The 24,127-nt window shown below is 41.3% G+C and overlaps 1 protein-coding gene across 5 annotated transcripts in view; it reads right to left on the reverse strand.

Annotated features, from left to right (window-relative positions):
• Positions 1–24,127, reverse strand: part of dpysl3 (dihydropyrimidinase like 3) — a 42,102-nt gene that overhangs the window by 5,140 nt on the left and 12,835 nt on the right. For all 5 annotated transcript variants that reach the window (XM_071460541.1, XM_071460540.1, XM_071460544.1 and 2 more), the window contains exons 2-12: positions 17,630–17,718; positions 16,143–16,327; positions 14,314–14,478; positions 13,733–13,794; positions 12,900–12,980; positions 10,177–10,245; positions 8,772–8,892; positions 7,301–7,457; positions 6,378–6,519; positions 5,150–5,320; positions 1,682–1,861 (exon numbers count right to left, since the gene is read on the reverse strand). In XM_071460541.1, the coding sequence (XP_071316642.1) occupies positions 1,682–1,861; positions 5,150–5,320; positions 6,378–6,519; positions 7,301–7,457; positions 8,772–8,892; positions 10,177–10,245; positions 12,900–12,980; positions 13,733–13,794; positions 14,314–14,478; positions 16,143–16,327; positions 17,630–17,718 (1,422 nt within the window). The remainder of the gene's footprint in view (positions 1–1,681; positions 1,862–5,149; positions 5,321–6,377; positions 6,520–7,300; positions 7,458–8,771; positions 8,893–10,176; positions 10,246–12,899; positions 12,981–13,732; positions 13,795–14,313; positions 14,479–16,142; positions 16,328–17,629; positions 17,719–24,127) is intronic.

The following is a 24,127-nucleotide window of genomic DNA, read 5'->3' on the forward strand; positions in this document are numbered from 1 at the left end:
TGCTGTAAATGAAATGGTTAAATGGGGTCACTTATATTTCTAATGAATTCTTTATCCTCAAGAGGAGCTATATGTCCCTATTACTTCCTGTCTTTCTGACAAGATACAGCAACTTTACAATAACCCAATTGCTCTCTGGGTTTTGATGTTTGTGGTGTACAGGAATATTAAATTGAGTCCAACGTGAAATATTTAATCCAGCTGTCCATTCCTTTGGATTCTCTTAAGTCTGCTTCTGGGTTTGCTACGTGCTGCAGCACTTGTCACCCTTACAATGTTATTTGTCCCTGCATATTCTCACCAGTCTTCCATTTGTCTTCATTTTATTTAAAACAGACATTTTGTAAAAAAGACTTAGTCTCTTTCTTCCCAAGACTGACATGAGTGAACTGATATGACTCTCATGTCTCTAAATATGAAGCATCTGCCAGCAGCCACTTTAGCTTAGCATAAAGACTGGAACTTCTCTTCATCGCGATGTTGCCAAGCAAACAGACACCAGTTGTTACACTTTGGTTTTTGAATGGATTAAGACGAGATAACAACATAGAGCGTGTTATATAGAGACCTTTAGAGTTGCTAGTAGATGGATTTTATTGCTTTTGGACAGAGCCAGAGTAGCTGTCTGCACCTGTTTCCAGTCTTTATGCTAAGTTAAGCTAACTGGCTTCTGGCAATAGCTTTATATTTAGCGTACAGACATGAGAGTGATATCAATATCAACAAAGCAAAGAGGGGTATATCCAAAAATGTTCAAACTAAAGCAGCTGTGTAATATGTGGCTTTAGATTTTAAGCTGTAATGACAGTCTAAATATCAATTCTGCTGACCTGCTATGGACACATTGGCTGTTGCTGATACAGAGCCTGCAACATTTCTATTGCAGGAAAGACTATAAGGTCCTTAGCTACCTTGTGGCCTTTCCTGTATTAAGGGCAGCATGCCTGCATAACTTTGAGTCTAGCAAAACCAGAGTCAATTTTAAATATGGGACTCATTTTAACTGTAGACTTTGGTAACTCTTTTACAGTGTGCGGTGGGTCTCTTTGGAAAGTTATCTAAATCCAAACTCACTCTATCCTTTTTAAAACCATGACGATGACAAAGCCACGACCACCCTCACTGCATGGACCTCAGCCTCCAAGGTTCAGCTGTCACCCTGTGGCTGAGCTCAGACTTGCTGTAACTCCCCCACATCCCACTTCACTACCTCCATCTCTCCCACCGGCTGTTCTCTCTGTCATTGTGACTTCTATCTCAGCCCAAACTCCTGTACTTGCTCACTTACAATCCAAAAGACTTTAACTCTTACCACCCACCTTCTCCAATTTCTTCCTTATCTCATCTCACAATCGATTATCACGTCACCTCACATAATTCTTGTTTTCATTTAGGCAAAAAGGTGCTTAGCAGGCATTGTTTTGGTGTTATTAACACTGCAGTTACTGGAGCTCACTTGCAATTCAACAGTTGTGGTGAGCACCATGATGGCTCAACCTTCTGCTGAAAGAAGTTCTTATATGAATTATTTTTGTCTTCATATGTTCAGCATTTCAAATCAATTTTCTATTAAAAATTGTACAGGTATCCTAACACCTCGGCTATGACCTCGGCTGATTGTTGTATTGTGTAAGTACACTGTGGGCTGGACAGTAGTCCTGTATTTAAAGCCTGTATTTACCTGCTTCCTGGCTTTAACCCGCTTGTAGGCAAAGTCAGGGAAGGGAGAGCAGGGGATGAAGCGGCCCACACCAGAGGTGACATGGAGGTTCCCATCTTCCAGAACAATCTTCCCCTGGCAAATCACCACTAGTGGGGCTCCACGCAGCTCCATGCCCTCAAAGATATTGTATTCGGCAGCCTAAAGCACAGATATAACATTATTAGATACCTGTGAAGAAATCAGGTTGTTCCAGCAGAATGTAGCGAGGGGAAATATGCAACAGATTATATATGAACAATAAATATGTTAATCACATTAATTGCAGTAGCCACAATTATTATTTATAAATTATCGAAAAATATATAGCTTACAGAATGTATGAATGTACAAAATCTGGCGAGTTTTTTCAGGTTGACACACGGTTTAAAAAAAATCAGGACATGGAAGAAAAGGGATCAAATTAAATGTCAGAATAATAAGTAGTTACAGAATCTGAGATACACAAAAGATACACGTTTTTTAAGGCAATACTGAATTAACATGGTGGAGTTTAACCTGCTTTGTGGTTTAATGATAAAATGCTGGATCATGGTTTGAAAATTGAATTAAATTTCATTGGTTAATTCAAATTGGAGAAAAACAAGAGCAACAGAAAAAAAAACCCTGTTAACCTCCCTGATGAAATAAGGGCTAGAGGAGATGACGAAGACAACAACAGGGGGGGCTGTGGGAGGCATGCACTCTGTTTCTCCTCCACTCTCTCTCTTTCTCCAACTCTTTATCATTCATCAGCTTGTTTCTTACACTCGTCAGCTTGGCATGTACAAACACCTGCTGTGACCGAGCTGTCTGAAGCCACCGTAGCACTTCTCACTCTCTTTCCCTCGGTCTCTCACTCTGTTCACTTTACTCTCTCCAGTTGTCTGTCTCCTTCACTCACTCATCCCCCTTTCTGTCTGCTTTTCATCCTCTGTCCTTCTCTTCTCACCCGCTGTTGCTTGATTTATGTAATCCCTTGCATTTTTTCAACCCTGCTCACTATTCATCCTCTTCCAATTTCCCCTCTGCCAACTTTCTTTTCTCGACATGTTTGTGATCTGTGATGGTCCCCTCCCCTCATTCCATTGTTGCTTATTTCCTCTGCACACGGCCCTGTTTTCTGCTGCCGTCCAAATTCAGGCCAGAACAGGACATAACTAAGACTTACTGTAAGCCAAACATGATGTCATGACTAAGCTGAGTGTGTCTATGAAAGTGTGTGTGTTCCTCAACTTCTTGTCTGTGTGTCAGAATGCCCTTATGTGCATCAATGCATTTTTATGTCGACAAAAACAAGTAATACAGACCAGATGTGGGCATACTGATAACAAACTAAGACGCAGCACAGTCTACGTTATATTTACTGTACAAGGAACGGCATTCCCCAACACAGTGTGCTGGTAAACAGGGCCGCTCCTGTTTGGCCAACCATCAGACTGTCCATTAAGGTAGGTTTATGGGGGCTGGGAGCTGCCGTGCTCCAGTCTTCTGCTCTCTTGTGTTATTTTATCTGGAAGGACGAGGAGCAGGAAATGAAAGGGTGACATCATTATGTAAGAACCCTCGGATCCTCAGTGGATGTACTCCACATTTGGAGAAGGCATATTATTAGTCCTTTCCATTCCTCCATCTGGAACCCACCATTAGGCCTTTAAGCAAAGAAAATTAAAATTTACCAGCACTTCACTTCATCATTCCTGAGACCCACCTACATACATGCACTGGTAGTAAATGCATTCCTCTGTCACTCATCTATTTCTGTACAGGCAGGACTTGTGCTCTGCTGGTAAAACCTTCATTTCCTGCGCACACTTCCTGCTCTCTTGAGTGGCCGGTTTGGGATCCTATCTAATGTCTGTGTAATGGTAGAAACCTCATCACTCACATGTGCCAGGTGTACGCAGAGTGTGTAAGTAAAACGTTTGCGTGTGTGTGTAAGGAAAGGAGAGTGTGTGTGTATCTTTGTGAGGCCTTTGTCTTAGACCCTTTGCGTGAGGACAAAAAACATCTGCGATGGGATAATCCAGTTTCACATGTTTCTAATGTAGTTTTACTTTTTAATATGAACACATGACGACTGACAAAAAATCCCTCAGATTCAAAGTGTGAACAAAGACTGAATCACATTGCTCTATCTTTTGAGATTTGTGTCTTATACCCAGTTTATAAGGAAAAGTTTATGTATGTAACACAGACCGGACAGGCCACAGCAGCTGGATTCATTCTTTTTCACTACCATGTTCTTTGTAAAAGGAAAGGCACAACAGCTGCCAATAGCTTGTCTGTTACTCATGCTGTCAAACTGCAGCCAGGTCAATTGTTTTTTTGTTTTTTTTAGTCATTAATAAATCAAAATTAGTCTTCCAGCTGTGATTCATGGTCAGCACCCACAACCCATAGGCCACAAGGCTGAAGTCAAATTGTAACAAAATCTTATGAAAAAGAATAGATGAAGAAGAACAGATTCCAAAGGAAGGAGGTGGAGTAACTGGTTTTTAAGATACACTACCGATTCTGATTCAGATTGCACTGGGAGAGATCTGTTTCCCATGAAATAAACTGTTCAAAGCTGTTCTCTGCTAATGAGATGAGTTGTTGTCCAACCAGCAGTGTGTACAGATGTTCCAAATCTCCGGGGTTTGTGAAAGAATTTGAAATATTGGTATTTACTGTAACAGAATCTTGTGCAATAAATTACCTTCCTTAAAGCTATTAAAGTTGTGCAATCGTGAAAATATTTTTGCAAGATCTGTACAAATGAATGTGATATAGAGGAAGGAAATACCTCCTGATTATATAGCACACAGATGATTTGTACAGGGCATTGTGAAAAATGTTCACATCACTGAGAGAATTTTTTTTTTGTATTTATATTTAGAGAAATCAATGTATTTTAATAATCCATATTTTTTTGAAATCATTACTCCTGTCATTGCTGAGGCTTTTTGGATTTAGTACGGCTCAACTTTACATTGAGAGCTGGTCATGTGGTCAGTGCAGTGTGAGTCGCATTAGTAGTGAACATCCACTGAGACTTCATTTCCGTTCAGAGGAACCGAGAGCTCTCTGGAAGCTGTTCAAAAATGTTCTCTCTCTCCCTGTCTGTCCCTCTCTCTATCTCTCTCTCTCTCTCTCGCTCGCTCTCACATAGTCATGCACAGATGCAGACAGTTATTTCCTCCAACTCTTATACTTAGTCAATCACATTTCATGTGCACAAATTCTGGTTTGATGATGGTATTAAGATCATTGTATCAATAACAGACATAACTAGATTCAAGGAAAAAAAAAATCCCTGAATGTCAACCTGCATTCACCCACTCTAACCAACTTGGATTGACAGAGACGGTGTGAAACAACAGTTTACATAGTTTCACTAGTTTAAGGAAAGCCTAAAGTTGAGAGCTGGAATTGACTGAAACTCTGAACTGTGTGCACTGCACGTACCGAGTTGTGTGTCTTGGCAGTGATGGTGCGGATGGAGTCCGTGTCCCAGATGACCAGGTCAGCATCAGAGCCCACAGCGATCCGACCCTTACGAGGGTACAGGTTCAGGATCTTAGCTGCATTGGTGCTGGTCACGGCCACAAACATGTTCTCATCCATCTTACCTGTAGTCTAGGAGGAAAAACAGGGAATAGGAAGCACTTGTCAAAATAAATGTCGTATGGAAATTAATTGTGCTTGTGCATATAGATCGATCAGCTACATGGATATACTGTGTGTAGATCTAGCTGGATTTCAACAGCTTCAGATGATGGGTCTTTTTCACATGTGTTTTGTCTTTGTCCCATTCATAACAATCAATTGTTAAGCACCTGAAATCAAATAATCAAATACTATGAGTAAGATTTTAAAGGAATACTTCACAATTTAATTCTGTCTTCTTGCCGACAGTTACATGAGAAGATTTATACCATTCTCATGTCAGTGCATTACGTGTGGAGATGTCGTCAGAAGGCAGTTAGCTTAGCTTAGCATCAAGAAATGCAAATTTAACTACACTCATCAGCACCTCAAAAGACTACATTCAGTCAGTTTAGATTTAAATTTCATGGAAATGGATTATTTTTACTTTTTAAAAACCCCTCCGCATTTTACAGGCAGCACAGCACCCCACAGCTGTCTGAAGCTACATGCTCTGTGTCTGTCAGCAGGACACTGATGCAGTGATAACAAGAGACAAAAGGGGGGGGGGGGTAGTGTGCTGTATCAAAGGGTGAAGGAAAGGACAGCTGTGGAGATACAAAAGTAAATGATAAAGAGACAGCAACAACAAGACAGTGAAATAACGCTGGAGAGGGGAGGGCAGGAGAGAGAGTATTAACTGACATGAGCTATGTAGGGAATAATAGCGAATGCCTGATAAAAGCAGGAAGACAGAGAACAAGAACATCCTTATAAAAACCGCAGAGATGAGAAAGATGTGGATTTTACTGCAGAGCAGCGACAGCTCAAACTGAGCATCAAAGACCAGGGGCTGCAGATGACAGTTTAAAGCAAAGCTAAAGCGTAAAAAAGTTGTTGATCTTCCTCTGGGAAAAGGGTAGAGAGTGAATCAAGATGAAAGTAAAAAGTCTATAATAAGTCTTCATGTTGTTTGTTTGCTTTTTATCCCTCTCCTTTTTCCAAAGTTTGAAAAACTTGGAGAGGAAAAAGCCGAACTAGTCCTCACCACAGCTTTATCCCAGATGAGGGCCATTCGCTCCTCCACTCCATTCACACCCTCTGGGATCTGAGTGAAGTCATCCTTGCCAATGGCCTTCTGGGCCACGCTGAAGGTACAGTGAGCGCTGCCAGTCACACTCAGGTCTCCACTGGAAGATGAAGAAACATAAAAATACAGGGTTAAAATCAAATTACTCCAGCACCTCACAACCTGTGTTCAAAGTAAATTCTGCTTTCACAAGGGAAGGTGTTTATTTACAACACAGAACAAGGACTGGGAGTAATTGAAACATGCATGGTGCCAGAGTTTGTTCTTCCAGCACAAACCATTACTAATGTTTCCTGTTTCCATGTAACGCTCTAACTCACTTACCGGTGTGGTAACAACTGCTGATTTATCACTTAGTTTTTTTTCCTTACAGCAAAGGGTAGTTTCAGTCAAAATGACCCTCTGCACATGTGCATACAGGAAACAAAACATACACATGTATGAAGAGTGAAAAAGTCAAAAATGCTCACTTATGGTGGATTTATTATGAGTTACATCTCTGTCATTCATTAGGCATAGTGCCTGTGTTGGAGAGTTTATTTTTGACATTCTTCTGCTGCCCTGGCTGAAGGAGATGAAGGGTGGAGAGTAATGCTTATTAGCATTGTAATGAAATTAGTCTGTTTGTTTATTGTATGGTAACCATGGAGCTAATTGCTAACTGTGTTTTTCTCATGCATCTATTGAACTTGCAGAAACGTTTCCGCTAGGGCACATGCAAACTGAATGTTTAAATGTAGTTCCCTCACATGCAGTGTGTGGTTTGGATAGGAGTTTATGTGTCAGATAAGTGACTACTAGATGCACTATATTCTGCTCTGCATTTTGTTATGTTATCTTTGCACACTATAGTAAATGTAAGACGATACGATGTTATGTACCTTGACAGCAGTGTGTTCAGATAGTCTGGAGTGGTGGGATCAGGGCTAAGAGGGGGTGATGTTACAAAAGAAGCCGCCTTGGCCCAGTTCTTGCTCCAGTAATGTGTCCCATCAGTCCCCAGGCTGGCTGTGATTGGCTCCCCAAACACAACATTTCCTGGGAAAGAAATAATGGTAAAACTCTGTTCACGTATCAAATGTGAAGCGTATAAAACTGATTTATGTTAGTGATTCTTGGCATTTTCAAAAGTTGCATCAATCAAGACTGATTAATTTGTCAGCAGTTTAATCTCACTAAAAGCTTTGGTCATTCATCTGAGTGTTTGCAGGACAGGAACCATGCCTAATCTCCGAAGAGACAAACCTCACCCTTGGCAATGTACAAATTTCACTTTGGCTCAATCAGAGCTGAGCCTGTACTTTCATGCAAGATTAGCCAGGGTTTGATTCCTGTCACTAACACTTGTCTGCTCTTGTGTTTGGTCCTTTGCTCTCACACCTCACTGTTCCATGTCCTATCTGGTTTACATGAATGGATCCAAACAAAGGTGTAAAGCCCCTAAAGGCCCCTAATGTTTGTAGATGAACGCACGAGGAGGTCAGGTCTGTGGTCAGCACTCTTCCCTTTAAACCCTCTCCTGGTGCATTCTCAAAAATTGCACATTTCGCAACCCACTAAAGCAACTGGAGTACCTTGGTTCACTGCTGCTCTGTACTGTGACTGTGAGGAATGGTCTGTGTGTCAGCTGAACCACAGAAAAGACTGACAAAGCTGAATGCTCCTCTGATAATAGAACAGCATCTTTTTTTCATGCTGCAGTCAAAGATTGTGTACATCTGCAGCCACAGGGAAGACAGTAAAACCATCTTATGGGGGCTTAGGTGCAGTGAAACTGGTATGTTCATTCCAAATGTTTAAGAAATCAGACAGAAACATGGAAACCTGTAAACAGGGGGAGGAATACCAAAGAAATACCCAAAGGGAAAAAATCAGCAGATAGGGTTAGGATTATTTCTAAAATTCATATCTGATGTAATTCATTGTTTGTTTGAACCGATTTGTACGAAGATTTCACAAAATCTTAAGCTATGTGAGAAATATGTGTAAACAATATTATCAGATGGAAGCAACCTCAGGTTTTCGTCTTATTCACTTGAGCAACATGTGTTGAAAACTTTTTGGAGATCTTGCAAAAATAGCCTTGCAACTGTAGTACACAATCTACTATGGCACCACAATCTCCACAAAATAAAGGTTTTGATGCTCAGAGATGGAGCTCACAAATTATAAATATTTTCTATCAAGGTTCCTGTGAATCCAATTTCAACTTCAATTTTTCTTGTTGTAAAATCTGCTTTTGTTCACACAGTGGGAGAGAAATTTCATCTTTTATGTAAATATCATGTAAAACATGTGTCAAGTACTTGCTGCTGCAGCAGTGGGCAGTGAAGTCTAAATGCGGCTCTTTACCTTTTTTCCGGGCCTGTGAGATGATGTCAGCAGCGCTCTTGCTCATGACCCGAGTCACATAGAGAGGACAGTTGGTTTGGCTGGCGATGGTGATGGCACGAAACACCGCCTCTGCCTCCAGCTACAGGAGGGACAGGAACATTGTGGTTGACTTGGAAATGTTTTTCCCATTAAGGTTTTTCTCAAATAAACTTAAAATATCTTAACCACGGCAAATTATGTATTATTTTGAGCCATATTATTTGAATTATTCATTTTTAACCAAAATGACAAGTGGAAGCTTATAATTTTAACATTCACTGGGGAGGTTAGGGATTTATTCAGTTACACAGAGTTAGAGCAAACAAATGCTGAAATGAACTGAAGGAGGACAGACAGATAAAAGCATCACCGTCCATAATATGTATTAAAGACAAACACCTCTGGATACTGGATTTGATTATTAAATTGTCAGTGAGAAGACATTTTTCTGTGAGAAACTGTACAAAAGTTGCCAGTAGAAAGTCAAGCATGCCTCCAGATGTGGCGACTGTCTCCGACATGTGTTTTGTAGCTTGCAAGTTGACGCAAACTGTGTTGATTATTGTGCTCTAGTCCACAAGCTCAACCTGGGTCCAATAACCGATAAATTAGAACCAAACAGGACACCAGACACAGATAAAGGGCTCATCCAACTTGGCCTCTGCTCAATTGAATTCTGTTTCCAAGCGTTTGATTCCTAAGACTCCACTTAAGTGCACGACACTGTGAGACTGGTGGGACAACCTCACTCCACTGCACCACGGAGTGGAAAATCACAGTCAAGCTAAAGGCAGACAAGCTGCTGAGTTGAGAGCATGGCTTTCATTTTGCTGTTTGTCGAAGAAACATTAGCAGCAACAATTGGGGGAACCAGAGAATTTTCACCCAACGCCTCTAATGTGCCTGAAACCACATGTGTATAACGAGAAAAATGTGCGTATGAAGAAACGTCTAAGAGCGTGAGCATGGACGGTGTGAGCGTGTGTGTGTGTGTGTGTGTGTTTGTGTGTGTGTGTGTGTGTGTGTGTGTGTGTCTGGCCGTGCTTGGAGTACAATAGGCTGTTTGTGCTTTTCTTTATTTTTATTTTTTTATTTCCACTTAATCCAATCAGGAAGGTGTCTTTAAATTAACGTCTCCTTTTTGAGAGACTCCCAGCCGAAATAGCAGCACATTTAGTTATGTTCATATTATACACAACAGCTCACACTGAAAAACCACAGGCATTAAAACACATCAAAAACATTTCAATAAAAACTAAGGCTACTGTATGAATATACTCATATACTTATACTATTTCAGTCTTTAAAACGTTCATGACCATATGCTTGAAATCGTTTAACATGATCAGTGTATCGGTGTATGTACAGTATGTGTGTGCTGTACCTCCTCTGGCCTGCTCAGCACGTGTCCCTCTGGTCCAGTGATACCCATCTGCAGCATGCGGGCCTGCTCCTGTTCAACAAACAAACAGAGAGAAGGCTGTTGGGCTTGGGCCGATGTAGGAGTGAAGTTTTGGTGGCACTCCAAAAGGATTTTCAGGTTTTTTTCTGTTTCTTTCTGCTCGTGTGACCAGCAACTTTATAATTTGGTTCAGGCCACACACACAGAGGACTGAATCCATGGGATGCTGAGGGGCTTTTTTTTTAAAAATACATGTAGACCTATTCTACTTCTCTCTTGTAGTAAATGCAGATGTGACCCCTGCTCGGAGACACTTGGGTCACACTGCCTGTGACATATCACCACAGATGCTTTATTATGACATGCTTCCCCAAAAAGGCCTCCTTTGTTTCAAGTGTTAAAGTAAAATTATGTTGTTGGTTTTTTTTTTTATTCTCATAATGTGAGAATGCCACCTCTGTTATGGAGATACAGGAAAAATGGACAAAACTATGCACATCAGGCCAAGCTGAGCAAGCCTCTGAAAGCTTTCCCAATAAACTTTAGCTTTAATGAATCATTTCTTTTTCTGTAATTCTTTATTTAGTCGATAGTTGAGAACACGTCACTAATTACAGAGAAAGAAGCCTTGCATTTACACTGTAATAGAAGTCAGCAGCAAATGAACAGCATGGCCACAAACCTTCTTTTCTTTTCTCTTTTTTTATGAACTATAATAAATCATTTCAAACACTTACCTATGAGTCTGAAATAACTCCCTGGATTAGCTACTGTAGCTAACTTCATAGAGATTTATTTCCAGCCTGGACTAGCTGCTTATTCATGTGCACATGCTGGTTTGTTTATACATGTGAGGCTGCAGGTCACTGTCAGTTTCCACATCTATGCTTAGTAGAGAAGTAGTAGAAAACAAGAGCAGGCTTGCTTGCATTTCCAACCGTTTTTAGGAAATTTACGAAAACCTAGAGCAACGGCGGATACAGTGGCCAACCATATTCATTCCAATCAGAGAACATACACAAGATGATAAATCAATTGGCCGATGAAGAAAGGAAGCAGAGGCAGAGAGGCAGCTAAAGGACCATCCCACAAGACAACATGCTCAACTCAAGAAACTGCTGGTGTTCCTGCGGTCGCTGCACTCTGAAGCCGTCTGAGGAGGAAGAACGTTCGCTGCTTGGAGTGAGACCTGCTGATGACAGACTTGGAAAGTCTAAACGTGTCTACAGATGAGAGTGATCCCAGCTGTGTTACTATAAGAAGCTTGGTTACGGCTATGATCAACATTGCTGTGCTGAAGATTGTTCCACCTCCTGAAAATCAACCAGAAGAGACCAACTGGACAAAACAGTCAGCTCTTCATGTGGTAAGCAACAGCAACTACGACCCTGCCATCAAGCCTTTCAGGAATATTTTGTTGTACTTATAATACGTTTGATGTCAAAATGACTCATGCAATACAGGAAACTATTAGTAATGTAGATTAACAGGCAACAAGTTCAGTTAGCCAGCAAGCTGTTGCAGAAGTGGCGCCTGTGCAGGGAGCTACCATCCACAGGCATGATGTTTAAGTTGGATTCAAAGACTTAAAGTGTTTATTTGGAAAGCTTCAGGAGGCTCATGCTATTTCCTCCCTTTGCCTGTCTCTGCATTTATCAAATCTCCACAGTGGAGGGTACACATAAAAAGTTAGCGCGACCCAGGTTGAAAAACACTGGGGTTTTTTTGTTTGTTTTTTTGGTGGAATAATATTTTTCAAAGTCCCAGAAATTCATGAATGGGATGTAAATTTTAACTGGATTTCGTATTTATGCAGAGGAAGTTAGAGTCATAGTTTTCCTGAAGGAAGCATCTAGTGGCCATAAAAGGAATTCTAGCTTTGGGCACTCAGACAGTGGTCTCAGCACTTAGCATGTGCACATCCACCAAACCGCAGTGTTATAGTTGCTGGATACAGAAAAAATCTGAACTACAAGACAAACAGTACATGCACTCTACATTCACAGCTCCCTTAAACTAATGTGTGGGTACGCTTTGTGTTTGTTATCACTCGGTCACAACAGGTCCTCTGTACAAACACTAACAACATTTATCACACACGTCTAAACAAGGCCTCCCTGTCTCGGGAGCTCTACAGTAAAAGTCAGGTCCTGACATAATGTGGGGGTTTAGACATTTCTGATCTTAAAGCTGATGGAAATCAGACTCCCTAAAAGTCCCAGTTTAAGACTGGATAGGCGAGCTGGGGTTTGTGATGACTCAGATCCAACACACACACACACACACGCAGTGACAGAATCCAGGCATGGTCTGAAGCTCTGACTAAAACCAACCCTCTCTCAATCCACCAACTATTACGGTTCATTCACTTTCATTTGTCCACAGTTTGACACAGCCCTGTGTAAACTACACCCACACATTACTGTCCTACATGAAACACATTGTCTCTCTCATCACTGCGTGACTGTGTGTTTAGTCTGTAGGTAGTGAGATGTGCAGCGATAAGGCTCGACTAGACAGGTGAACTGAAGTGAACTTAACTGAAATCACACTAAACTAAAACAGATGACAGATTTGGACCCGAGTCAAGTCATTACAGAGAGAGGGTAAAGAAAATGAGGCAGGGGAGAGAGGAGAAGGAGAAAGAAGGAGAAATGTTTACGGGGGGGGGGGGTGTCTGTATGTTTATCCATGTTTATTGTTACCTCAGCGATGATCTCGCCATTTTCAGCGTGGACCTGAGCGATGCCTCCCCTCTCTGCCAAGAAGGTAAAGACCTCATAGAGCTGGAGAGGAAACACACAGACACAGTGAAATTACAGTGGCACTGTTTACACAAGAATCAGACACTCCTTTTTAACTCAGGGGTCAGCCCATAAGCCACAATTTTAAAAGAAGCCCACAATTTACATGATGTCTACTACGACACGCTGCAATTATTGTGTGTGGTCTCCAGAAACGGTTAAAGTTCTGCGGGGCGGAGCTGCAGTTGTTGTTATGTTGCTGCGCCACAGTTCCTTAGCAAGCTGCATGACATCAGTTTTTCAAGCTGGACTATTTCAGTTGCCTCATGTGCTCCTCTGACCAACCGAATTAGCCACAGCTGCATGAGAAAGACGGAGAGCCCTGCCTCACACCGTCTGGACTCACACTCGGAGTTACCATATGAACTCAACGCTATACATCACAGGACACAAGTTACATAAGGACAGAGTATTTCATGGGAGAAAGAAAGGTTAATGCTTAGTTAGGGCTGTATTTTAAGTGAGAATAGTGTATTATGGTGAATACCAACTGCAGGTCATAATTTACTCACTTTTTTAGACACTGCATCACCACTTAGAGCCAAACCAGCAACATGTTTTCATGCTTTGTGACCATCCAGTTACACAGCAAGTCAGCAAGGCCAGATTATGTGATTATGTCAATGGACTGGTTAAATAAAATAACAGTATTTACATAAACGCACACAGATGTATTGTATGTGCACGTTTACACCCAAAATGTTAAAGTGTCCACTAGATTTAAGTTTTTGTACCTCACTGTTGCTCATCTGGTAGTAGTCCTTGTAAGCCATGTAGACCTGGAAGGAGTTCACGCCTGCAGAAAAACAGAAAACACAATGAAGAAAATGTGAAAAAAACAGTACTAAAAAGGTCAAAGGTTAATGTGAAAATGAGCACATGATGGTGTAAGGTTATGAGGTGTGACTTGAGTCTCATCTTGCAACAGTCTGACCTGGCTTTGATGATTTGTTATTTAATCACATTTTGTAGTTGTGCCAATGATCACAGTTGAACTAAGTGTGTAAATATATATAGACTTTTTTTTATTATCACCTGTGTCTGCAACTACAGTTCAACAACAGTTCAAATCAACAAAATGGACGGAACTTATCTTTATTTTCATTTTAACCTCCCTCTCACATTTGATTTTACTTTTTGTGACCATTTTTGATTTATCAAAAAAAAAAAACCCTCTGTCTGTATCTTTTATGTACTGCAAATCCAAATGGCTTTTTAAAAAAAACATACATACTCTTAAATAAATTTGATTTTTTTTTTTTTTTAATGACATTTCAAAAAAATAAACTCAATCAAGTCTGCCATCAGAGCCTACCTTTGTCCTTAATGAGATTATCCAGCTCCTGCTTTACGCTGTCGTTCCAGTGGGTGATGTCCACATGGAGGGAGTAGTCGCAGCAGGCCTTCTCATCTGCCCACTGCCTCCACTGGTCGAAGGTCTCCATCAGGCTGCTCCCGGGCTCTGGGATCACATGGTCCACTGGAGGAGATGGATGTTTAGAGGATAGAGGGAAGAAAGGACGAGGGGACAACGAAATGAGAAGATGAGAAGTTTTGTGGGGAGGAAAGGAGAGGAGGAAGGTGAGGGATGCAAAGGGGAGAGACGGCAGGTGGCATGGAACGAACAGACAGACAAAGAAGTGACAGAATGGGGTGGGGACAGTCACACATGGGAGGATGAAGACAGGGTGATGTCAGGATTTGTCTGCTGGTGTTTCTACTTTCTCCTTCGACTGTTTATCTTGCATAATCAGCTGTCTGTCTGAGTTCCTGCAGCGCTCAGCCAGTGGGGACCAACCTTTGTCAGATGTCACATTACATTTTGAACATCTCTGTCTGGGTGCAGCTCTTTGAAAAATTTGTTTTTTGTTATGTAACCACAATCAATTCTATAGATTAGCGTTTGGCACTAAAGGACAGGGGATTTTTCGCAATGGGACCGCCCATTCTAAAAATTTCTCCAGCAGTGTGGTAAGGCGCTTTTGGTGACAGTAATGGCACACAACAAACGCAACTTCTTGTGTTACAGTATGTAGTGTACTCGCTGGAGTGTATGAACATAATATTTCCAATAATATTTAGCTGAAATTTCAGTTAGGATTGTCCCACAAAAGCAAACCTCCCTGCTGAAACAGTAAAGACATATCATGCTCTTATACATAGAAAAACATGCACGCCTGTAAGATGAAGATTCAGTTACCCTTTTAAGTCTGATTTCTAAATTATTCACGGACAAAGTAAATCCCCTTCGAACATAACAGTGTCACAGTGCACAAAATATCCCGCTCCATCTTACTCAGCTGTAATAAAATAAGGCCTCCTGCTGGCCCACCACCTGACCGGCTTCTTTATCTCATTAAGGAGGACCCAATCTGCTTATCTAGACTTTGCATGTCATTAGGATAGAGCTGGAAATGGCAGCCACGAACAAAACATTGCTGTTCACTATGCAAACCATCTGAACCACTTTTTTATGGTCCACTTTTTGTTTTCGTTCACCGTCACACAACTACCACATCGTCACAATGCACACAGGCAGATACAGGCCACAGTACGTGTTTTCACTTTCTCACTCACCCATCACCCAGTGGAATATAATCCTCTCTCTCTCTGTGAATGGAGCCCATGAATAGAGCCCACTACAGTAGCACGCCTGTTAGTGGCTGTGTCTGTCTGATCGCAGACACACACTGGCAAACAAGCAGCAGAGTTGCAGCCAGCTCAAAAGAAGTTCATGGTATTAATGAGAGTGTGGTATCTACCAGCTGTTGGTGTCTGGTCTCTAAACTCCACGCACTGCACAAACACAAATACAAACCCGTACTGTACGCGCACAAGCATGAAGACACACACTGGTGCTCTAGTTCTATGGGAGTAGTGTTTCACTCTATGCCCCCCCCCCCCCCCCCCCCACCTCCCCAGTGCGATTCCCCCCTACACGCAGTCTTTTGTATGGTCCTTTTTTTGGAGAGCTGCCCAAAAACAGACTTCCCATCCCTTTCTTTTTTCCTCTGTTGTGGTGTCTCTGCCCTCCCTCCCCTCACCCCCCCACTCCCTCCCAACTTTTTTTTTTTTTTTTTTTTTTAAGCCTTCTCTCTGAAACTCATCCTTCACTGTGTGGATGACCTTTCCTAAAGCCCTTACCGATCATGGTCGTGCCCCCGGCAAGAGCAGCCTTTGATCCCTGAGCAAAGTCGTCCACGGTTGTGGTTCCACGGTACGGCATCTGGAAGTGGGTGTGGATGTCAATGCCACCCGGGATCACCATCTTTCCTTGGGCCTCGATGGTCTTCACACCACCGGGCACAATCAGGTTGTCGCCAATCTGCCTGTGGAGCGCAGATGATGTTGTCATAAAGGTTGTTCATACAGAAGAAAATAATTACTTGTAATGTGCAATCACAATGAACTGATGTTACTACATTTACATTTATGTGAAATTAAGCATTAAACATTTATTTTGGCACAACATTTACAGCGATTTTTAAGTACTGGTCCAGACTGCCTTTTTTCAGTCGAAGGACATCTTTATAAAACATGTCAACGAAAACAAACAACAGTTCCTGACTTTAACATGACCGCAAAAAACAAAGTCAGCCAAGCTTGAAGCAGCACATTGTCACCATGTCAACACATCAACATTTCAACCCTGCTCAGACAGACAGACAGACAGACAGGCTGGCAGGCAGAAGCCAGTGTCTCTGTGAGTTTGCCAGCAGCCCAATGGTCCAGAAGGCATCTGGGTGTTTATTATGCAACACCAGGCTTTCTGTGGGTGAGCTGCCTGACTGAGGGGCAGCGGGGACAAAGGGCCTATAACTGGAAAATCGAGCGGGAACAGGACGGGGGGGGGGGGGGGGGGGGGGGGGGGGGGCAAGAGTGAGGGAGAGGACAGACTGATCCAAGGAGAGACTGTCCCCGGCCCTGTCTGGTGGGGCAGAGACAGAACCAGGGATGAGACGCTCTAAATATAACTCTACTCCAAAGTGTAAACGACCACCAGAAAGAAGTTCCACTTTTTTGTTCATTTTGATAAGCAGGACGCTTGTGTTCATGTGGTCACTGTTCAATTCAGTGTTCCTTATCTTCACTCTGGAAGAAGGGTTGACTGTTAAGTGTAGTCAGGGTTTAGTTTTCTTTAACCTGCCACCTCAGCCCTCTGTAAATTGTAATCATAACTCAACACACTGACACATGAACAATTCATCACTTGTGCCATTTGTCAAGCTAGGTGTAATTCTTCTGTTTTACTTTCCATCACACTGTTTGAGATTATGTCTGTTACACTGACATTTTTGGAAGCTGTAGGAAGGCTCGGGCTCCTTGCCCCAACTGATGTCATTCTTCTGGATGTCTCAAATCCCCAAAACAGCAAATGCGAGTCAAGTAAAGACGGAACTGGAATTTCCCTTTAATATTTACACAAACTCACCTGGCCAAGCCATTATTTTAATTTCCGCAGCAGCAATCTGTACTCTCATGAGAACGATGCAGTTAAATATAAAGGCACATATGAGATACAAATAAACTTGACTAAAAGACAGCGAATGGATGATGAGCCTGAGCTGAGGAATGAAAGCAAAGGGGAATAGATAAGAGCGGAGCAGAAATGAGGGCAGTGGAAGACTTACTTAATGAGGCCATCTTCCATGTAGATATCGGCATGGAAGGACTGGTCATCGTTCACGATCCTCCCGCCTTTGATCAGAAGCCTGTCGCTCTGTAGAGATATAGATGGGAGGAGGGGAGGAACAAGAAGAAGGGATAAGAGAAATGTTAGAATTCAGAGCAAATTTTCTTCCAACAAAGCCCCAGTTTTGGCTTTTGAGATCTCACGGGAGGAAGATCTGCCAGATCGTTTGTGTTCTATGTTTGGATCTGCACAGTGCTTCACTATGTCTCTGAGGTTACATTATATCCTTCGCTTTCCACTCAGAGGAGACGAACAATATTTCATTCATTCATTCCGTCATGGCTGGGAGGAGATGGGGCATGTTTGTCGCTCTTGTACCACGTAAACACACCACGCACAGTTCAGCTCTGGACCACGCTGTGGGCCCCCCCCCCCCCCTCCACCCAGCCCTCCCTGTGGTCTTGTGCAACAAAGTGGTTTGATTCCCCCTGTGAGCCACCCATATTTGCATCTACGTTTCCTTCATATTCTCGTTAAATGAGCCCATCAAATCATACAGAGCTTGCAGAGCCTATCTAGCAGTGTTCCACAATGGAAAATGTGCAGTCATTTTTTCTTGGGTCAAACCAATGCAGTGACTTCATATCTTCTTAAACATAAAACATACAAACAGCTCTGTTAACTTTGCTAGCTTAGCCGTCCTCTGTTGACTTCCTGATAGGTGTGGCATATTCAACAGTCATACCATTTAAAATTAGAAATGTTTAAATGAATTTAGTTATAATTAACAACAATTAATACATAATACTAATACCAACCAAATACAGGAACCAATTTAAGATTATTGGTGCACAAAGTCATGCTTGTGATCATCATCATTGTGACTGTCACCATGGCAGTTGCCTTCAAGCTCTGACTGGGTAAATCTTGGGGGTGCCTGGGCTGTCTGATCACGTGTGCTTTATAAAATCAGCAACTACTTTTTTTTCCTTTTTAATAATATGTCCAAGATTATTTTACTTAGCAACAGCAGCCATGGTGATCATATCCCCTATAGGAATGAAAATTCTTAAAGCCACAGACAACAAATAGGATTCATGTTATAAATTATGAATATTAAATCTAATTCTAGGAGAAGGTATTCAAAGACAGACGGAGCAGGTTTCACTACAACTTACATTCTCCTGCATCAACACGGCCTGGACTGGTCATGGCGGTCATGTTTGAGACGACAGTTTACTGCAGGAAGCAAAGCTGAAGCTGCTTTAACCGACTGATCATGGATTAACATCTTAACCACGTTTATCCAGATTTTGTTATGCAACAATTCTAGCTGATGTTGTTTTCCCAGTATAATCCATTTATCCAAATAGACCATATGCATTTGCCAGTATTGATTATTGATCACTTCATGAGGCAGGACATTTTTTATCTGCATGAGGAAAATAACACTCCTCATCACTGAATGTGATGTACACATCCCACTTTGCAGCAGAAATGAAACTACAGTGTCATGTCTGAGGAAGCCTTCAACCTCACATATCGTCATGTGGTCTGATCTGGGCGTTGCCATGACGCCACACAGTCAGACATCATATCTGCTGCTGCTGCTGCTGCTGCACCATGGACTGACTCTGGCAGGCTGTTGTCATGGTGATGGGTTGACTGCAGGGAGAGAGACTACAGAGGAGGGGAGACTGGGCTCCTGGTTGTACTGTGACTTATTGGAAAGCTGGTTGAGGGTAAAACTGGCCGTTGAGCAGGGTGGAGGGCTACATGGATAGAGGGGAGTTGCTGCTGGGCACCTGTGCAGCTGGTTGGTTGGATGATCTGTGGACAAACTGTTTATACTGGTAGTTAAATCAACTGGCTACATAAAGACAGGCTGAAACAATAAGTCAGTGGAGTAGAGTGAGTAGAGCTCAAACAATTAGTCAATCAACCAGTCAAAAATGATTCTGCAGCTCTGTCCACCGCTTCCACACATGCTAAGCTTTGGCACTGCTGATTGAACAAAAATTTACTGTGATGTTCATGTATGTGTTAATGAAGGGGGATCAGTTCTCCCTGCAGGGTCCTTACTGCTGCTCTGATTCTTTGAGAGCTTCAATCTGTGCAGCCATTTTCTATAAATGGTACATTCCCTGAAGTAAATGCATCTGGCGGCAATCAATCAACTTTATTCGACAATTATGATTAATTAATTAATTAATAATATAAGCCATTTCTCAAGCAAAGATGCCAAATATTCCTGCTTTGGCAGGTCCTGCTTCTCAAATGGGGAAATGTAGGTCGTATTATGCCATTTTCAGTTGAATGCTTTGGAATTTTGGGCTGTTTTTTTTTGGCACAGAACAAGCAGGATATCGATTAAATAGCAATTATTTTCATTAGCTATTAATATGCTTATTATTTTGTTGGTTAATCGATTATTTGATTTGTCCATAAAACATCAGATCCACGCATCTCAGAGGTTGGAAACATAAAGTGTTCGGTGTTTTTGTGTAGAAAATCATTTGATTAACAAAATAGTTACTGATTAATTTTCAGTCAATCGACTAATCGATTCGTTGACTAACCACTTAAGCTCTAACATTAAACAACAGAATCAATGAAATAAATAAATAACAATCATTAGCCACCTCAGTAATACATTCACACTCTGTAAAATGGCAGGACTCCGCTCCTTCTCGCAAGAGGAACAGACTTCCCTATTCTCCCATCACACATATGTGAAGTGATTTACACCCTTGGCTGTGGACCCAGTGTTTCATCACTATAATGAACTGCAACCACTCCCTCGCACATCAGAAAAAACAAACAGCAAACAGTATAATACAGTTCTGTTTGTAGCTCAAATGACACAGGCTCCGTATCTGCTGAGCTCATAAACACACACAATGTGTGTATTCTTGCATCTTTGTGCTTGTGTGTATGTGATGGTGATGGTGATGGAGTACTGTGAAACAGAGCCCAGAACCTTCCCAGGCAACCACACCCTGTAGCAACACATTACAACACACAGTCATCAGTGGCTGGAACATAGCACCAGTATAGATCATGCTGTAGAGCACACTGCCCTGAAACTGTCGCTCATTAGCTCGGACCGTGGCTTCCAAAGTAGAGCACTGCTCAGCTGCTTTAAAAGCCCTGCATTCCCGCTGAACTGGAATCAGGAGTGTCTACTCTACATTTCAACTCTTTCGTGCAAATACTGTAACATCGTTTTAAGTCTGATGTGGATAAAAAACACTTTAGATATAATCAAAGTCTGCAGTTTAAAATCCACAAACTACCAGGATTAACAATACTTAGCAGAAATGCCCTACATGTGAATAGTATAGTGATGAAATAATTAGCTGATTAATCAATTTGCCAATCAATAAAAATGAACTGAGTTAATTATGTCATTTATCAAGCAAATGTGCCAACATTCATTGTTTGCAGCCTCTCAGATTCTTTTAAATTTAATATCTGTGGGAAAAAAAAAAATTCTTATTAATCACTCTGCCGATTATTTCATGAATTCATCAGTTAATCATTTAGTCTAAATAGCTTGTTTTGTGTGACCAACATTCCAAAACCTAAATATAATGAATTTACCAGCGTACATGACAAAGCAAATCCTCACACGAGAAGTCGAAACCAGAGAATGTTTGCTATTTTTATTTGAAATTAAGTTTTCAATTTCAAAATTTTCAAAAAGTGAATCAATTAATAAACAAATCGCAACTGTCTGATTAACCAGAAACTCTCAGCACCGATGCAGGTTAAAAGCAGCAAGGAATGAGTCAGCAAAATTCTTGTGCAACTCAATATGATAATACTCTGGAATCAAATCATAGTGTGCATGCGCAAAAAATTAACAATTTTGACCTTTGGTCGAAGAAAACAACCATTTGTTGTTGTTGTTTTAGGTTGTTTTCTATTTTCAAACATTTTTATGGACGAAACCAGTGATTGGTTAATGAAAGACAGAAACAGGCAATGATAAAATAACTGCAGTTGTAGCCTTTATACAGTAATAATGGATTATAACTCAGCAGTACAGACCAGACGAGGAAAGAGTTTTTATCTGATTTATAATACTGCAGTGAGGGGTGTGTCCTCATGCATGGGTGCCTTAGAGGAGTGCTTCAGCAGTCTCTCTCTCTCTCTCTCTCTCTCTCTCTATCTCACACATTCATATTCCCATTTGTCAGTTACTGCCCACTCTCTGGTCTATAACAGCATGCAAGAGACCACAATCATTTGACAATCAATAGCTTTCCATTTCCATTACAACCCAGCAACTGCAGGTTTGCTGATTTTAGTATTCATCAGTTTCTGCATCTGCCAGTGAAATACATAGTGAACTCACTGTAACTGTGGACTGCATTTGATATTAGTTTCCAGTTTTTTTCCCAGTCAGTGGAAAACTCAATGTTGAACTGCTTAACATCAACATCTTCAGTCATCATGCAGAAATATGACAGAGCAGATCCTCTGAATGGCAACAACCATGTCCAAACTGTCACAGGATTTCAGGAACACATAACTTTGATCTAAGTGGTGGTATTGTTTGGCTGCGTGGGTGACCAGACTGTCAAGCCTTTCTAAAGACACATAATCTGAGACAGGAGTTTTTTCATTAACACTGCTTTATCGCACTTCATAAATCTAAATGCAAGACAACAATTATTGGGGGTTTTCCTCATTTTTCTTTTAGCTGGAAGCCTCAAAACGTCACATTTGCCAGCACTCGGGTCATTCAGCAACACACAGCAATACGCTACACTTCAATATTTCATGGTAAATATAGCAAGTGACAGCTTGCTGTTTCCCAATGCTGCCACAGTTACGTAGTCAGCGTGTGCCACAGGGCTGTTTATTGAGTCTGGGATTCTGTCATTTTTTCCAAATATGATTTCTCAGTATTTCTGCATTACTTTGATTATTTATATGAGAGCAACATACAAACTGTATTTGCAAACTATCATGTAACTGTAAATGGGGCTATCATGGAGAGGTTCTATGCACCCTAGGCAGCTGTGCCTTTTTCTTCCAAAACCTCTTCTGACAGTGTAACAGTGACATTTCTGGACTGTCTTTGCTATTATGTGGTTATGGAAATAAACCTCACCATTTGTTACAACATTAACGAGACGGCACTATCCACATAATGAACAGATACCGCAGTCATAATGCTGTTGGAATTTCTGTTGCAGCCCTGACTTTGGCAAGGACGTTTTACTGGCATTCAGTGGCTGTAGTGGTGTTGGTGTTGGTGTTTAACAATCCTGAGTCTGTGATGGGACTGTGAGACTGCAACTGTTTCAAGATGGAGGATTCAGGTATGTATGACATCATAGCGTAAATATTAGCTATGTGCAGCAAATTACATACTTTGATTCAATGAAGTATTGATGAGAGACAGGAGCAAACACAATTCCCTACCTTGTTTTAAAGCTTCAGTATTTTTACTTGTTCACTGCTGCGCAACAATAACATTAGTTTGACTGTAAAACATTTTTTTTATTATATTGCACTTATTCTTGAAATTTTGAAGTGGTCTATCCCATGAAAAGAACATGATTGTTCCCTGTGTGAAAGTTGGTTCTTCCAATTCAGTTCACCTTGATCCATTCTGAGAGTGAATGGATCAAGGTGAACTGAATTGGAAGAGCCAACTCTGAAACTGGGACAAACACAATGACCTGGGTTTCCTGATATAAGCAGCTGCACCAGTGAAGGGCAGACTCAAGAGCCTCTGTGCAGACTGTATTATATTTCAGGCATCAACCAAAACAAACCTAAAATTTTGGGGTTTTTTTTTGTTTTTTTGTTGTTTTTTGTGTTCTGTGCTTATATTCTGTTAATTTTGTGTAAAAAAAAACTGCCACAGAAAAATAGGAAAATGTGTTACAGTGCTTGGATTTCCTGTTTTCATCATCTCAACTCTCAACTACATATATCCAACCGTGTGATCTTTTTTTATTTTGGATTTAGTTTTTTAACTAAACTCTGTGAACATATATTTAGGCCACAGAGATTCATATTAGCTTAAAATAGTGAAAAATGCTATTGCTGGTCAAGTGCATTAGATCCTGGATTGGAACATTTACACAAGGCATCAGTGATGTTGATCCTGATTTGCTCTGACCTTCCAAGGTCAGTGACCATGTCCTCATTTGTCAGTCATGTCACTGTTACACCACCTGGTATTTGGAGGGGAAAAACATCTCCATGGATGAGCTATATGCAGTTATTGGTAATAATGAACTAGTGTGCACCATGATGTCCATGTTTATTTTCCAATATGCAGATTATGCAGACATTATGCTGCATTCACTCAATGTTGATAGAATGGGAAGAACAAGGAAAACACCCCTTATTCTGGCTCGGAAGGGTGGTTAGGGTGGTTAGCCCTGGTGCTAACCTTAGCAGCGCTGTTAAAATTGCCCAAAAATGACCTTTGATTCTTCCCTCTAAGAAAAACACATAGGTGCAAACCATT

The sequence above is a fragment of the Trachinotus anak genome, unplaced genomic scaffold, assembly GCF_046630095.1.
Source record: "Trachinotus anak isolate AG129_WGS33_773 ecotype Australia unplaced genomic scaffold, CSIRO_AGI_Tana_v1 ptg000024l, whole genome shotgun sequence".
Classification (NCBI taxonomy): domain Eukaryota; kingdom Metazoa; phylum Chordata; class Actinopteri; order Carangiformes; family Carangidae; genus Trachinotus; species Trachinotus anak.